This window comes from Mastomys coucha, unplaced genomic scaffold (genome assembly GCF_008632895.1).
Source record: "Mastomys coucha isolate ucsf_1 unplaced genomic scaffold, UCSF_Mcou_1 pScaffold5, whole genome shotgun sequence".
In the NCBI taxonomy this organism is placed as follows: Eukaryota; Metazoa; Chordata; class Mammalia; order Rodentia; family Muridae; genus Mastomys; species Mastomys coucha.
The window spans coordinates 117,521,952-117,539,087 of record NW_022196911.1 but is presented as its reverse complement, the minus strand read 5'-3'; the positions used below and the strand labels follow the sequence as shown (position 1 = coordinate 117,539,087).

The 17,136-nt window shown below is 47.7% G+C and overlaps 1 protein-coding gene across 6 annotated transcripts in view; it reads left to right on the top strand.

The window, feature by feature from the left end:
• Csnk1d (casein kinase 1 delta) overlaps positions 1-17,136 on the top strand; it is a 36,768-nt gene that overhangs the window by 18,419 nt on the left and 1,213 nt on the right. For 3 of the 6 annotated variants that reach the window (XR_004113778.1, XR_004113777.1, XR_004113779.1), the window contains 7 exons: positions 1,532-1,680; positions 2,572-2,800; positions 3,217-3,387; positions 4,023-4,171; positions 6,655-6,826; positions 7,863-8,002; positions 16,628-16,779. Coding sequence is in view for 3 of the 6 variants with exons in the window: in XM_031354928.1 (XP_031210788.1) it covers positions 1,532-1,680; positions 2,572-2,800; positions 3,217-3,387; positions 4,023-4,171; positions 6,655-6,826; positions 7,863-8,002; positions 16,628-16,717 (1,100 nt within the window). In the remaining 3 variants the exon portion in view is untranslated. Of the gene's footprint in view, positions 1-1,531; positions 1,681-2,571; positions 2,801-3,216; positions 3,388-4,022; positions 4,172-6,654; positions 6,827-7,862; positions 8,003-10,945; positions 11,009-12,064; positions 14,169-16,627; positions 16,988-17,136 lie in introns of those variants that run through there. The other 3 variants (XM_031354930.1, XM_031354928.1, XM_031354929.1) reach the window with 3 other exon arrangements.

Genomic DNA, 17,136 nt, shown 5'->3' with positions numbered 1-17,136 from the left:
GAGAAACTCTGTCTCAGGAAAAAAAAAAAAGAAAGAAAGAAAGAATATACTAGGTTCCCAGTCTCAATTATTTTTATATTTAGATATTTGTCATATAGGTTCTCAATCAGATAAAAAAAATATACTTGGAGATAATGAAACTTTTTTTAATTTTCAATGGTAGGACTTCACTGCAAACATCTAAAACTCACAATGAAGCTCCACTAAATGTTTTACATGGAAGGAAAGAGAGGCCTTGGGCTCATAACAAAACCAAAAATGGAGTGTGTATGTTAAGAGCCAGTGGCAGTAGGTGCAGCTCAGACCACAAGCCCTGGTAGGCAGAGAACACCACAAGGTGTCTTTCTTAGAAAGCCTCTCTGCAGTGCCTGCTCTCTGACCTGAGCAAAGCTGCTGTCCTGGCAGTGTTCATGAGCAAGTGCTCTCAGCTTTTTTTCTAGCTAACTTTTTGTGACTGTTGTATATGCTCTTAGATAAAATATTTAGTCTTTGACCCATTTTTCTTTTTTTCTTTCCTGTTGTTGTTGTTGTTTTTCGAGACAGGGTTTCTCTGTAGAGCTCTGGCTGTCCTGGAACTCACTCTGTAGACCAGGCTGGCCTTGGACTCAGAAATCTGCCTGCCTCTGCCTCCCAAGTGCTGGGATTAAAGGCGTGCGCCACCACTGCCCAGCAGACCCGTTTTTCAAAAGTAATGTTTAGTGTTGACTCTTGTTTTCAGATCTAACATCTTGAAGGCATCCTTCATTTCCTTCCCTCATTCTGGATTGCTGTTGTTTTCTTTTACACAGGGTATGTAGTTCAAGGAGTGAACATCCTGACCCTGGAGCTCCACCTCACAAGACTATCACCGTACCTGTCTGGTCTCTTTCTGTTGGATTTGTCTTGGTGTTTTTGTTTTTTGGTGTTTTTTGGTTTTTCAAGACAGGATTTCTCTGTGTAGCCCTGGCTGTCCTGGAACTCACTTTGTAGACCAGGCTGGCCTCAAACTCAGAAATCCACCTGCCTCTGCCTCCCAAGTGCTGGGATTAAAGGCGTGCGCCACCACTGCCCGACTGTCATGGTGTTTTTATTCTCTCTCCTACTAGTTGGTGTGTTTGCTTTTTCTCCCATCAATATGGGGGGGGGGAGGAACTGCTCTTTGCTCTTTTCTACGACCCACGATAGTTGTCTTTCTCTTCGGTCCCTCAGCATTAGGTTCCAGCCTCACTACACTGGTGCAGCTGTGGCTTCTAGCTGGCTTCTCTGGACCTGTCTTATTTTACATCTTTCTTTTTCCCATGGATGTTGATGTTATGAAATTAGCTATCTCACTTGCTGCCACTGCTTATTTGACTCCTGTCAGTTTGCTCTATGTCATGTTACTGTGCCCTGCTTAGTGACAAGTGGGTGAACTTGAGGGCAGATATTGCCAATATCATCTGAGCCCCTTGAACACCACCTACATAACCTGCTGAACACCTGTGTCTTGTTGAATAGAGGGGATATGGAGCAATAGCGTGGGCTGAAGTGCTGTGTTTGGTTTCTCTTCCAGTGGGCATCCCTACCATCAGATGGTGTGGGGCTGAGGGGGACTACAATGTCATGGTGATGGAGCTACTGGGACCCAGCCTGGAAGACCTGTTCAACTTCTGTTCAAGGAAGTTTAGTCTCAAAACTGTTCTGTTGCTTGCTGACCAAATGGTAAGCACCCCTTTTTCTGAAGTGCTCAAGCAGTGTAGCAGGCACTTGGCATGTGCTCGCTGGCTTGCTAGAGTAAATTACTGGTTTCTTTTGGCAATGGCAGCTTGTAATCCCAGCACTCAGGAGGCAGAGGCAGACAGATGTTTATGTGATTGCGGCCAGCCTAGTCTCCACAGCAAGTTCTAGGCCCATAAGGGCAACATAGTGAAACCCCTTCTCAAAAAACTAGATAAATTACTAGGTTGCTATTTCTCCATTATTACGCCCATTTATGCATAGAAAGAGAGGGAGATTTGCTTAACTTTGGCCTCAAGATGATTGACTTAGAAAGTCCAGGAGGCATTCATATTGAATGGACTTCTCAGTTCTCTCAGGGAGCCCACGTTTGACTGGTAGCAGCTCTTGGATGGTTTCCATGGAAGTTTATGTTTATGTCTTACACAGAGTCCATCTGATGTGAACCATTACCTAGCAGTAGGTCATCTTGTCAGCCTGCTGTCTTTTGGTTTTTCAAGACAGGGTTTCTCTGTGTAGCCCTGGAATTCACTCTGTAGACCAGGCTGGCCTCAAACTCAGAAATCCACCTGCCTCTGCCTCCCAAGTGCTAGGATTAAAGGCGTGCACCACTGCCACCCAGTTCAGCCTGCTGTTTTACCTATTCCTCTGAGAACTAAAGAGAAAAAAGTGTCTGGGCCTGTGTGTGGGGGACAGAGAGCTGAAGATACTTTGAGAGAAGACCACCTTAAGATACTTTGAGAGAAGACCACCTTAACTGAAACCACTGTGCTCTCTAGCACATAGATAATGTGCAGTGTGAGCCTCACTGACAAGCAGCCTCCTTTTCCAGCATGATCCACTGTGGGATTCAATCTTACCTTTGTTTCTTTGTAGATAAGTCGTATTGAGTACATTCATTCGAAGAATTTTATCCACCGAGATGTGAAACCAGATAACTTCCTCATGGGGCTGGGAAAGAAAGGCAACCTGGTCTACATCATTGACTTTGGGCTGGCCAAGAAGTATCGGGATGCCCGCACCCACCAGCATATCCCCTATCGAGAGAACAAGAACCTCACAGGGACGGCACGCTATGCCTCCATCAACACACACCTTGGCATTGGTGAGCCCTGATGTAGAGATGGATCACTTGACTTCATGTACCTTTAGCATGTCCATCCCTTAGCTTAAGCAAAGTCCAACTTAATATAGCAGCCTAGGTGATGAGAGATGCGGAGGCTGTCAGCCAACCTTGGTAGCAGACAAGAAGTGAGCAACTGCTAGAGTCTCTATTGCCAGGTGCGGTGGGATAGGCAGAAGCTGGCTTCTCCAGCAGTTCTTCAAGATGTTGGTGTTGCTCCCCTGGAGTGTTAGGGAGGTTTCTTTAGCACATGTAAGAACCAACTGGTGATATAATTCTGCAAGTATATTTTTCTGTTATTTTTGAAGTTTATTTCTCATTTTTTGTTTGCCAGGTGTTGATTTTATACACACACAGATACACATGCCATCCCTGACATAGTTCCCTTTTTTTTCCAGAACAATCTCGAAGGGATGACTTGGAGTCTCTGGGGTACGTGCTGATGTACTTCAACCTGGGCTCTCTCCCCTGGCAGGGGCTGAAGGCCGCCACCAAGAGGCAGAAGTATGAGAGGATCAGTGAGAAGAAGATGTCCACTCCCATTGAAGTGCTGTGCAAGGGCTATCCTTGTGAGTCCCTCACACCCTAGCTGCAGAATTTGCCTGGGCATCCAGCAGCCACCAGTATTAATACAGCACTTGTATGGAGAGCCTCTGGCTAGATGGCAGAGTTGCTCACCCTCTGAGAAGAGTTAGATGAAATGGCAGTTGGTACCTGCCACCACCACATTATTCCACTCCTAATCCCTAAGCACTTTTGCCCAGGAGAGACTGGAATGAGGCGGGACTGCGCCTTGGGAAATGAACCCCATGGCTGGCCTAAGGACATCTGAAACTGGCCATCTTTACCCCTTCCACTCAGAGCCATTTTCCAGGGAGTGCTCCTGGGATAAGAATGCCCGAAATAACTAAATTTTGCTCTGTAGTCTTGACCTTTTGGGGGATATGGAGGGTGCTGGATATAGAATCCAAGGCTTCACACGTTCTGTGTAAGCTTTGCAAAATTCTACCATTGAGCTGTACCTCTATGTAGATGCTGAGTTTATTTTTCAAGGCATCTCCCAAAGGCCTGAGTTCTTAAATAATGACTAGTCTTCAGATTTCATCTTTAATGCCTTTAGTATATGGCACTGTGGGAGGTGAACTGGATGAACTAGGCCACAGTTGGTAGTTCTGGGCTAGCTTTGAGTTTCTTGTTTCTTTAGCTGAATTTGCCACATACCTGAATTTCTGCCGTTCGTTACGTTTTGATGACAAACCTGACTACTCCTACCTGAGACAGCTCTTCAGAAATCTGTTCCATCGCCAAGGCTTCTCCTACGACTATGTGTTCGACTGGAACATGCTCAAATTTGTAAGTGGAATTGCTAGAGCCTGGGATGACAACAGCCTGGTCCTTGGACACTGGCACTGGTTGCTAGGCTGGGTCTGGATGTAAAGCTATGCTGTCTGTGCAAGACTCAGGTTTACAGGGCACAGTGGAGTTGTGAAAGCCAAACACACTTGGTAGAACTTGGGCCTACAGTCCACTTGCCTGTGGGTTCAGAGAACTGAGAAGGAAGATGATGAATAAGGCAAAAACTTCTATAGCATTTGGGGCTGGAAAGGTGGCACAGTAGTTAAAGCCACTTGCTGCTTTTGCAAAGGATCTGGGTTCAGTTCTCAGGACAGGTAGGGGATCCCATTCCCTTTCATACTCTCTTCTGGCTTCTGTGGTTACTGCATGCAGGTAGTGTATTTATTTAATGCAGTCAAAACTAAATTAGAAAAATCTCTGGCATTTATGGATGTGTGTAATAAGAAACCCAGTAAGCAGTGTTGAAGGTCTGCTCAGAGTCAGCTCCTTCTGGATTTGTAAGTCCTCCTTAGTTGAAAGCTTACCTGCTGTCTGTCCTTCCTGTGTTTTTCTCCTTTCTTTAATTTTTAGGGAGTAAAGCTACTTCTGAGAGAACTTTTAAGGTTAGTGTGTGTGTGTGTGTGTGTGTGTGTGTGTGTGTGTGTGTGTGTGTGTAAGTAAGTGTCTGCATGTATATATGTACACTGTGTGTGTGCCTTTGCTGTCAAGGTCAGAAGAGGAGATCGTATCTCCAGAAACTAGAGTTAGAAGCTATTATGAGCCTCTGTGGGTGCTGAGAACCAAACTCGGGTCCTCTGCAAGACCCGAGTTAAGCAAGTGCTCTTAGTCACTGATCTTTGGCTTTCCAGGTGTTACAAGTACTACTTTCCACATGCCCGCCTTATATTATTCCAATTACTATAAGAACTTGTGGGTTCATCTACCTGTAGTGGCATGGCATGATGGTCTGGGCTGATAGGAAACATGGTGGTAGTCTTAAGTCCTGTCCTGTCCCAAATCTAGTGTATACCTCAGGGCCTCAGAAGAGCCTCTGGGGTAAAGTGCCCGGCATTCTGTCCGAAGGTGGTGACCCTGTAATCATTCAAACAATGCTGCTGCTGACTTCCAAGGCTTCATGAAACTTCCATGTCTGCTTCCATTAAAAATTGTTGGACTGGGTATGGTGGCTCACATCTTTAATTTTAGCATTCAGAGGTCAAAAGCAGGCAGATCGCTGAGTTTGATACCAGCCTGGTCTATATAGTGAGTTCCAAGCCAGCCAGGGCTACAAGGTGAGACTCAATAAAATAGAGAAAAATAAAATAAGGAAATTTCTTTGAGCCAAGCATAGTTGTACACCTTTCTAATTAATTCCAGCACTTGGGAGGCTGGTTGTTAGCTTGAAGCCAGTCTTGGGCTGCAAAACAAGACCCTGTTTCAGTCAAGAATTTTTTTGTAATTTGAAGTAGAAATTAGATTTTTTTTTTTTTTTTTAAGATTTATTATACATAAGTACACTGTAGCTATCTTCAGACACACCAGAAGAGAGCATCAGATCTCTTTACGGTTGGTTGTGATCCACCATGTGGTTACTGGGATTTGAGCTCAGGACCTTCGGAAGAGCAGTCAGTTCTCTTACCCACTGAGTCATCTTACCAGCCCCCTAGAAATTGGATTCTTTGTAGGTAATGTATCTAGTCAAAGTAGTAGCAATAACTGCTTCTTCTGAGTGCATATCAAGAACCCCTGTCAGCTGCTCTGTGTCCCCAACTCATAGTGGGCACTGTGAACTAGAACCACCTGCCTGGGCCTAATGCTGCTTGTGTGTATGTTGATCAACCAGGGCTGGAGGGTAATGACTCACAAGATGGCCTAGACCTGCCACGGTGGGGGTTCAAGAGACAGCTAAGTCTGGTAAAATAGGTGGCACAGGGAAATGCTTTCAGACTCCAGCTGACAGTGGTAAGAAGGATACACTGACTCTGATTTCTGGTCCAGCCAAAACCTGATTCCTGTCCTTGCCATTGGCCTGTTTGTATAAAGACTGGCATTGCCATGGTGTCTGGCCTTGCTCTCCTCCCAGTCTTAGGCAGTCTCCTTTTCCTTCTCTAATGCACTCACACACCAACACTGATAGGCAGGGTTTAAGGTGATGGGTGGTACATGTGATGGCCTTTGTGGGGATTCTGTGAGCATCATTTCTGTGGGAGCATGAGCTTTCTGATTTCACTGTTTGGTGTGGGTGATTTCAAAGAGCAGTTTTCTCCCTTTTTTTTTTTTTTAAGATTTATTTATTTTACTTACATGAGGGTATTGAGTTCCATTACAGGTAGCTGTGAACCACCATGTGGTTGCCAGGAATTGAACTCTGGACCTCTGGAAGAGCAGTTAGTGCTCTTAACCACTGAGCCATCTCTCCAGCACCCACCTTTTAAAAAAACAAACCAAAAAACACCACCAAGGCCACTTTCCTCCTGTTCATTCTAATCCTTCCTCACCAGGGTGCCAGCCGGGCTGCAGATGATGCTGAGCGGGAACGCAGGGATCGAGAAGAACGATTAAGACACTCCCGGAATCCAGCCACTCGTGGCCTCCCTTCTACAGCTTCCGGCCGACTGCGGGGAACCCAGGAAGTGGCTCCCCCAACGCCCCTTACCCCTACCTCACACACGGGTAAGCACACTTCTTAATGTGCTTCACCAAACTGGGGCCTCTATTTACTGTGTTGATGAATTGCTAATCACCCCAGTATATGGCCTCCTGGATTAATCAGTTGAGGGTTGTGTCCGTACTTCATTCTGAAGAGTAGGTAGGACAGGGGCACAGCTCATGATGTTACCTTTAGACATGGCATGGTAACCCCAAAATTTGGGAAGTTCGGGTGGTTGGTTCTCTTCTAACTTAAGGCCAGCCTGGTCTACATAGTGAGATCTTGTCTCAAAGGAAAGAAAGAAAAGTCTCTTTTACAAGACTTGTTCTAAAGTTAATTTGCCTGAAAGCTGTTGCTCATGGGACTGGAGAAATCGCTCAGTGGTTAAGAGCTCTAGCTGTTCTTCCAGAGGACTTGGATTTATTTCCTGACATCCATGTGTCAGTTTTTACACTGTATCTCTAATCCCAGGGAACCAACACCATCTTCTGGATTCTTTGGGCACATGGTACACAGGGATGTGTAGGGAAAACATCCACACAAGTAAATTTTTTTATTTTAAAGTCTAGCTCTCATAGATTTTCTCAAAACCTTTGAATACTCAGGACTGATATGTATATTGCTAAACGTTGGGGCCTTAAAATGCATTCGGCTACTACCATCAAGTTTCTTGGAGTTGCCTAGCACCTGAACTTGAGTTGGTTATGTGTAGTCCTGAGCCAGTTAATGGGTTCAGGGTGTGTCTTGGCTAAGGCCATTAGCCTCTGCTGTGCCTACAGACTCATGCGATTTTTTTTTTTTTTTTTTAAGAAAATTACATGCATTATAGGTGTTTGTCTCGTGTGTATATGCACTGCGTGTATACCCAGTGCCCATGAAGGTCAAAAGAAGGCATCAGATTTGGAACTAGAGATAGTTGTAATCCACCATGTGGATACTGGAAACCAAACTGGGTCCCCTGTAAGAGCAAGTGCATGTGACCATTGAGTACTCTCCATCTAGTGAGGTGTTAAAAGAGCCAAGGGTATTTAGTAATTGTGGTTTCCTCTTCCTCTCCAGCCAACACCTCTCCTAGGCCCGTCTCTGGCATGGAACGAGAACGGAAAGTGAGTATGCGGCTGCACCGTGGGGCCCCAGTCAACGTCTCCTCATCTGATCTCACGGGCCGACAAGATACCTCTCGCATGTCCACCTCACAGGTATGCATGTAGAACTCACTGAGGCCTAGCTGCGCCAGACCCGCCTGGGGGTGCATGTCCTTGTCGCTCTGTGCTGACACTGGCTCTCTCTACCTTTCTTTAAGGACTGACCTTTACAGGTTCATAGTCAGGAGTGGGGCAACATTTGTGAAAAATGTATTTCCTTTCTTTTAGCTCATTGGAGCCTGTGACTTGCTGGGTTTCTAAAGGGTTTGTTTCCTGGCTAGGACTGTAATGGGCTGTGAACTATGTGTGAAGCTTTTTCTCTTCTGCTCGATTTCAAAGGAACATCCCTATCCCTGCCCCGCCGCTTTCCCCATCAGGGAAGACAAAATATGCCTGCTCGCTTGTACCTTTTGTTGGGGAGGAGATGTCTGTCATTGGCACACCGGGCTTTTATAACTCTCCTTGTGTTTGTTAGCCAGGCTCTCCTTAGGAGAACACCGGGAAAGGTACTGACTGCATAAGAAGGGTTCCCATGAGCAATCCTTAGAGATTCCAGGCTATAAGGTGTCATCTTCTGTTCCCTGTCTGTCTCTGTCTGTCTCTAATGAAGGAGGTCCTCAGGGAAGGTAGGGTAGTTTGAACTAGTCACCAGGCCTCTTCCTCCTAGATACTTCATAGATACGCCCTCATCCACATCTGAGTCCTCCTCTCTGCTTCTGCATTCAACAGACTAGAATAACTTCTATCTACATTACACTTCTTTTTCTGCAGTAGGGTCTCCCACTTATGGGGGATTAGGGTCAAGGATAAATTTGAGGAGGCTCTTGCCAGTACCACTGCCCTTTTGGAGCTTGTTTTGAAGCACACTTGTATGGCAATACCTCTCTAGCTCACTGTGGGACCTAGTACATTCTTTGAGTGGAGATGGACTGACACATATATTGAGTCAGTGCAAGGTCCCTGGGCCTTCCTGGGCTCGGGCCATACTTAAGACTGGTCTGATGAAGTGTGTTCCTGTGCATTTTGTATTTACCAGAAATTATTGGTTATGTATAAATTTCTCCTGAAAAGACAACAGATGTAGGAAGTTTAACAAGGGATTATTTAAGTTCTAGGCCTTGAGTTGTGACATCAGGAGATTGAGTTCCTCAGTGTGTACCCTCTTAAGCTCAGCTTGTTTGTGGAAGACCTAACAATTTGTTTTTCTTTGTTTTGAGGTTTTTCTGGGTTTTGTTTTGGGGGTTTTTTTTGCACACAAATCATTGTGTTTGCATTAGGAAGTGGTTCAGTTCTACCTGTTTACTACAACCTGTGGTGTGGTCGACCCTGGCTGGGTTTGTACATATTTCATGCCAGTAGCTGGATAGAGACTAAGGAAGTGATGGCAGAGGTGGGCTTTTTGGCTTTTGTTCTGTTTTTAGTTCAATATGAAAATGAAGCATCTGGTAGCTTGGGATCCATGAGGAAAATGGAAGAATCAGGAGGTTCTATGGATACCAAGAAGACACAGGGTACAGACCAGCTTCTTCCTGCCAAGCTATGGCTACCTTGGCCTTACAGTGTCAGAGAATAGCACTTGCTTCCACATGATTAGCTTGGGCCTCAGAATTAGTCTCTGGCTGCTTGGCCTCTCGTGTTTCTGCATGGAGAACTATTAACAGGCTTGAGCATTGGTTGGAAGGCTCCCTTCCTGGACTTCTTAATTTCTCCTTGGCTATGTTGGGGATTTTCTGGAGACTGCCATGTGTGGTTGTCTCTAGAGTGCTCATTGTCTTCATGGCTGCACCTTTGGAGTTGTTTTGCTGTCACTAAAGGGCAGGGTCCCTTAAGGATCCCTTTCATTACGTAGTATCACCAGCATCAGTGGTGTTTTCTCTTCTCCAAATAATCCATCTCTCTCTACACTCTTTTACAGGCTCTCAGCCAAGCATCTGCTCTGACATTTTAGAAATTAAAGGGTAGTTGGGGTTCCTCCAGGGATGGCAGGCCACTGTTAACTTCTCCCTAGAGAGCTGGGGTTCTGGTAGGAGTGATGGCGTCTACTTAGCACCGTGCATATAAGCTCTTGTTACAACAGCACATACCTTTCACTCGGCCTCTTTTACTTACAGCTGCTGGTTTTCTAATAGTTGGTGCATCCTATGAGGTATAATATGACACCCACAAGTCCATACACTCAGTTAAAGCCAGTCTTAATAAGCATCTGCTGCCCTTGTCCACCTCTGATGATCATGATGAGGAGAAGGAGGAGGAGGCAGCAGTGGTGGCATGCTACAGGTCCCTGGAATCACCTCTTCTTTCCTGTAGAACCCCACCCTCACTCAGGCTTTGCCTGCAAGCAGCTGCTGCTGCTTCAGCATCTTCCCTTCCCTAAAGGGCGCTGCATTAGGCAAGTCTTCTGGGCAGACCATGTTCCCATTTTTCCTGATATCTGTGAGTTTGCTCTCATTAACCAAAAGAACATAGGCTTTGCAGGGCATCTGATCAGTGGATCTCTATTGTTTGTTTTTTTTCTTCATTGAAAAGAAAGGTTTCCTGTCTTGCACAGTTCAAAATGTGCCAGTTACTGCTTTTGATACCTTAGTTCCACACCTGCCCCAAAATAATGTCCTAAGATCAACCTGGTATTCTATAAGGAGGGAGTATGTCCATAGGTATATCGTGGGAGCTGCTATCCCTTCCACTGCTGCATAGTGCTGTCAAACCCATCTGTAGGGCTTCCTCAGCCTCACGGTCCACTGGATTTCAGTTTTTCTAAAGCATGAAGTTAGGAAACAGCAATGGTCACTTTTATCAAGGGCCATGAGAGGCAGATGAGTTGTGCACTGTGTGGAGAGACTTGCTGGAGTCCCCAGAGTGTCTGTCCGTGTCTTGACCTGGTCAAGGCAAGGGACACATCAGGACTCAGGCTCAATACAAATAGCCAGGGGACCAGGATCTCATGTGCTGGTGTGGCCAGCAGGACACTTACCAACAGCTGTCTTTTCCCCACCTCAGAATAGCATTCCTTTCGAACACCTCGGCAAGTAGCTGCTCGTCTCCATCGGAAGGCAGCACTGGGTGAGTGTGCTCATGGTGGGGCTCTGCAAGTAGCAGGTTCCAGGCAAGGTGGGAGCAACTCCCCACCAATCATCTGGGCTCGCTGGTGGGCTGGGCTTGCATGCCAAATGCTAGAGATAGAGTGAGGCTTCTTCTGCTTGTTTTTCTTTGTGTGGGTTATGGAGTAGCTATGGTGAGCTACCCAGTCTGGGGGATCAGTGGCATCCTTAGAATCTCTGGACTGAGTGACCTTAGGGAGCCATCCTGCTGTGCCTTTGTCCTCCGGGCCGGCCTCCTGTGATTGTATTCAGTCTGCTGGAACTGTCCTGAGTCCTGGCTCTGGGCAGATGTGCTGGTAGCATATGTGTCTGTTGTACTCAGCTGAGTGATCCATGCTTGGTGCTGGGCTTTCTTGAGCTCTTGCTACATACAGACTCCTGGTGGTCTGTGCCCATCCTGGCTTTTTCAGTCATCCCTCTTCCTCTTTCATTTATCTCCGTCCTCATTTTGTGTTTCTTTCCAAACTTGGTACCTGCCCAGCCATCTTGTCCATGCAGCTGTTGTCTGTATTAATCCAACCACAGCCACCTGCTACCCTGCCGTCTGCGCATGGCTGGGTGTCCACGCTGAGCTCCTTTCTTGTTGGCCACATGGTATTTGGTGGTTCCTTCCATCAGGGGCTTGAGCTTTGGTGGGGGTTGTGCTGCTGGGAGATCTGCTTTGTTTAACACATATGTGCACTCTTGGAAGTGTTTCGATAAGAATTTTTCCATCTTCCCTAAGGGGTGTACCTGTTCTTTCTAGGAAGGGAGGCTGGGAGCAAGTGTCGCTGCTCCACTCGGATCTACAGGAGCACAGCTCTGCAGTTTCCTTGCTTGCATGCCACTTCTTCCCCATCTTCCTGTCCTGGCTCCAGAGGCCTTTCTGTGCAGCCAGGGGTGAAGGTGTTCAGATTGAAACCAGGTGGCAGCGTATCCCTTCCCTCCCAGGCTCTATTGTGTTATGTGCACCCAAACTCCTGGCTGGCCTATTCCTCTGGCCTTATGCTGACCTTGTACTGTGCTTTGGCTCCGACAGATTCCCGGTCGGGTGGCTTCCAGTGGTCTTCAGTCTGTCGTGCACCGATGAGAACTCTCCTTTTTGCTGTGAAGGGCAGACAATGCATGGCTGATCTACTCTGTTACCAATGGCTTTACTAGTGACACGCCCCCCGGTCTAAACCCGAAATGTTAACGCCGGGAGCTCTCCAGGCCACTCACCCAGCGATGCACATGGGGAATCAAAACACAAACTAAATGGACAGGCTCCAAGAGCTGCCATCGCCAGGGGCTGCCACCGTGGCCCCATGTGAGCTCAGTTATCATGGGGCTGGGACGAAGAGCAGAGGCTGGGAGACCATTGCAGAGAGAACCTGACTCCCTGTGAAGAGCCTCTCAGCTCCCACCAGTGGTGGCGGACCTGCACTCCCTGATGATCCCACCGCAGCTACCAGTCTTCTACTTGGTTAAGACAGTTTTGTATCATTTTGCTAAAAATTACTGGCTTAAATCTGTGTAAAGAAATCTGTCTTTTTATTGTTTCTTTCTTGTCTGTTTTTGCGGTCTTAAACAAAAAAGATGTTGACCTTAAAGAATCCTAAGACATGCTGGCTTGGAGCTTCTGTGTAAAATGGAGGCAGGCAAGAGAGGGGCACATGTGAGTGTCGAGGATGTGTGTGCTGTTTTGTTTTATTTTCTCGTGTTGTGCTGTTCTTTGGAAAGGAAATTCTCATCAGTTGTGTATGTGTGTGTGTGTGTCTTGTGGGCTCCCATCAGCCTACTTTGGGCATCTTGCTTACTCTTTCCCACTGTAAACTGACATGCCTGCAGTCATCAGAGCAGGGAGAGTACAACTGCCATGGAGTGGGGGTTCAGCAAAGCACCATGGCATGGCATTTTTCCCAGAGGAGGCAAGAAGGAAGTCAAAACTGAAGAGCCCACATGCTGAGACCTTGGGAGCCCAGTAGGCCGCTGGAGAGTCCCAGGATTCAAAGCTGAGCCTGTGTTTGTGGTTTCTAGGGAGAGGATTGCTGTTTTGGTAGGATTGGTTGCCTCTATGCCTTTGAACTTGGGAAGTTGCTTAACAGACTGAATAGTCCCATGCATATGCCACTTGAGTTTGTCATTGCCTCTCTGCTCAGAGCCAGGGAGTAGGCTGTCCTAGACACCATGGTTTGCCCAGAGGGACCAGTGGCCAAAGGGAATCAACCCTGAAGTGCCAAGAAGCAGGTGACTTGCCTACCTGACTCTAAAACATTCACCTCCAGAAAGGTGTGGTGCCACACGCTTCATGATCTTCAGCTGGACACATCACGGGCTGGGCTGCTCTGCCGCTGGCGGTTAGGATACCACATGCTCTTCCCCACCATGTGCACCGGATATGAAGACACGGCAGGACCTGAGCTCCCCATCTGAGAAGTGGGGTGCAGTACATGTGTGTGGGTCCATCTCTTATTTTTCCTGTCAGCCTAGGGAGAGTTAATGCTGGGTACCTCCCTTGGAGGTTTGGGCTCTAATGGTGCCATCCTGGCTTCTCCCTTCTTCCCAGAGTTCCCTGGCTCTGAGCACTGGCCCAGGGTTGGGGGACACACTGCTGATGTGTGATAGCATCCCAGAATGTGGCTGTTAATTGTGCCTGCCAGCCATCTGAGCCTGTGGGTTCTTCTTTCTGAGTCCTGAGCTGGTTACTCTACAAGCATTTTAGAGTGCGGAGACTTGACTTGGTGGGACTGTGTGTCTAGGAGTGCAGAGGGAGGTTGGGAGGGTCGGGTGGTTTGAGATTTTTGTTGCAAATCCTTTATCAGAGTTGGTCCTCCCCTCTCCAGTGGCAGGCCTGCCCGGCAAGTGTTCTTGTAGATACCTGTGGTGCTGGAGGGGTAAGGGGTGGCTTGAGACTAATCCAGGTTCAGCCTGGCCCTGTTGGGTTGTGCTGAGACTAGGCCCATTGGAAATCCTCCAGGGTGTGGCTCTGACGGTTCTTGCCCACTATGTAATCCCATCGTCACTCGCAGGAAGCGTAGTTAGAATGTGTGTATCAACCTGTGTCTTGGTGACCAGTCTCTGAGCTGTGCGTTTGTACTACCACTGTATTTGTGTACTTTAACAATTGTGTAAATAATAAATTCATAATGACTTCTACCTTTCTTCCCTCCCCTTTGTGTGGTCTTTCTTTCAGCAGTATGTGTAAGCCACATGAAAGCTAACTTGGTGTGGGTTGGGGTTCTGAGGTTGATAGTTTCTTTAGCTTAGGCTGGCCTAAAACTTGGAGCATTCCTTTTGTGTTAACCTTCTGTGTGTTGGTTTTACAAACCCAACAGAGCCAACTTTTTCAGGATGACATTCCTGCTTGTCCTTTTGTAGGTATTGGGAAGCTAGGTGGAGTAGGTGCCAGAAAGATGACTCCCAATTGGATTCTGTTATGCATGTGTAGGCATATGTATGAGTTCATTAGTGATGTGACAGTTCTGTGAGCCCTCCTATGGACCTAACCTAGGCAGGCCTCTGTGTTAGTGCCTTAGATCTTCACCTTGCCTGGAAGGGAAGCTCTGAAGTGGGTGTGTCCAACTACCTTAGTTCCTGGAATGCACTGGGAGAATCCATGTAGGATTCTACATTCACAGATCTACTGGCATCGTATAGACCTGAGTTTTCCACAATAGCACCCTATGGGGGGTGGGGGGGTTGGATAGGGAAAGTCTTGTCAGGCTGCTAGAACTAGGTCTGATCCTGTTTGGAAACCTGTCCTCTTGGGAATTCCTAGTCTGTGTCCCACAGCCTGATGAGCTTGGCCAGTTTAACTTAGAGGCTCAACTGTAGTAAAGTTCTGGTAGGATTTATGGCCAAAAGCCACTTGGTAGCCCTGCATGTGGCGAGTGTGGACATAGTAGAGTAACTCCCGCTATCCTGCCGCTCTAACCCCCACCCTCAACTTACTCTTGTCTCTCCAAGTTACTCTTCAGTCTTTTCTACCTCTATACCTTAAGCATTCCAAGTTGGCTTCTGACTGGCTCGGTGTATTCCAGAAGGGAATCTTATACCATTCCATCCCCTCATTAGCTAAAGCAGCATTTCTTACCCTGTGGGTTAGTCACAACCAGTTGAACAAATCTCTATCTCCAAAAATATTTACATCATGATTCATAATAGCAAAATTGGCTATTTAGTAGCAACAGAATAATTTTATGGTTGGGAGTCTCCATAACATGAGGAACTGTATTAAAGGGTCACATCACTAAGAAGGTTGAGAACCACTGAGCTGGGAGATGAAATATGGGTGCCAGCTCTATCTACATGGGCTTCTTCCCCAAGCTAGCACTCCCTGCTGTTTTAGCCAGGCAAAGTACAGGTGACCCTGTTAGCACTGCAGTGTCAGGGACTATTTTCCTCTCCTGTAAAGGTACAAGGGTAGAACTGGGTGGACTGCACATCCAAGAGGCCATTGTCTATCCTCAGTGTAGACTCATTGGGCCTACCTGTGCCCCACCCAGATTCCTCAGATGGTGTAAGATCTGTGTTCTAGGCTGCTGATTCAGCCACATCCTCACCTCCATGTGTTCTCTGCCAAGAATAGGGTATGGGGATTGGGGAGAGACCAGCAGGTGGGGCAGCAGTAGCCTGTAAACTAGCTCATTTGCCTCAGACTGGTTTGGGGACCATGGGATACTTTAATCTCTTCCCCTGGACCTTTGCGGCCCAGTTATAGGTGGGTCTAGATGGACAGGCCTCTCCATCATCATTCAGGCTTGTGTCTTCATAGGATCCTAAATGCAACCTTGGTAGTCAATTCAGTCAATCCCTATAAAGTTCACGGAATGTTCCTTGTGTCCTGTAGGAGCAGTCACAGGCCTTAGCCCTTCCTGGCTTCTTGCATCACCTGCTTGGGTTGGTTACCACTCTAGGAACCCCAGCAGCCATACTAAGGAGTTTCCTTTCTCCAATTGGAAAATAACCCAGTCCAGAAATGGATGGAACTAGCTGCTCATTATAGGGCCCAGAGACTGCTACCCTGTGGGGTCCCATCACTCTTAGGCCTGAGAGTAGCCTCGGAGCCACCCACCATCTCCCTTATAAAGGCTCCAGCCCACTGTCTCTTCCCTAAGAAGAATTTTACTAAAAACTGGTCCCATCATCTTACACATGATTGCCTGTGTGCAGGAAACCTGACCCACAGGTGGGAGGGGGCAGCACAGCCTGCTGCTCTCAGCCAGGATGATCAGCAGACTCATCAGTACTAGGAGCCTGCCCCTCCAGCATGATCGCTGCAGCCAGGTCTGGAAGTAGGAGGCCTGAAGCCTCAGGAGCGGGGAGCGAGAGTCGGCAGAGCCTCTCTCACAAGAATGCTACCCACTTACCACCACTTTGCCTCTTTTCCTCTGGGGCTTGGCCTATCTTGAAGTCTTAGGTCCTTGCCATTCCCACTAGCTCTGATGAAGTTAGCACGTGACCGCTGCTGCTACCAGCAGTGCCCACCAGCTGACCTCCTAGTACAGAAAACAGACCAGACAGAGTCTTGACTGAGTCATAGAACTGAGCAGGGCCAGACCCGACATGGGGTATGGGAGGCTGGGCCCAGATATGAGCACTCGCCTCCTTTTCCTTGCAGAGGAGCAGGGACATGGCATCTCTCCGGCTGCATGCGGCCCGCCAAGGTCCCCGCTGCCGTCCCCAGCGCCCACGACGTACCACCTACTGAGGCGGCCCCAGCGGCCTCTGACCGGGCTTCAGCCACGCAGGCCGCCACCGGCCACAGGGCAGGTGGGTGTGAGGTGCCCAGGGCGAGCCCGAGTGCTGAGCATGGGCTGGACAGAGGTCAGCAGGTGCTGACCACATAGAGAAATTTACCAGCCCTCCAGAGGGGCGAATAAACAGAAGGCAGGAAACTTATGTTGGAAGCCCACACAGAATGAACAGCTTATGCTGTATCTCAGCTCACCCTTGGGGGTTCCCCATGGCCTCCAAATGCCACCCAAGCACCCCTCTCTAGCATGGAGCTCCCTCCCTTGCTATTCCCCTCTCCCCTTTTCTTCCTGCTGTATGAATGCTGTGGCTGTTGAACAAACCCTAGGGGCAGCAGAGAATAGAATGTTACAGCAGGTAGAACTGGGAGAGCTA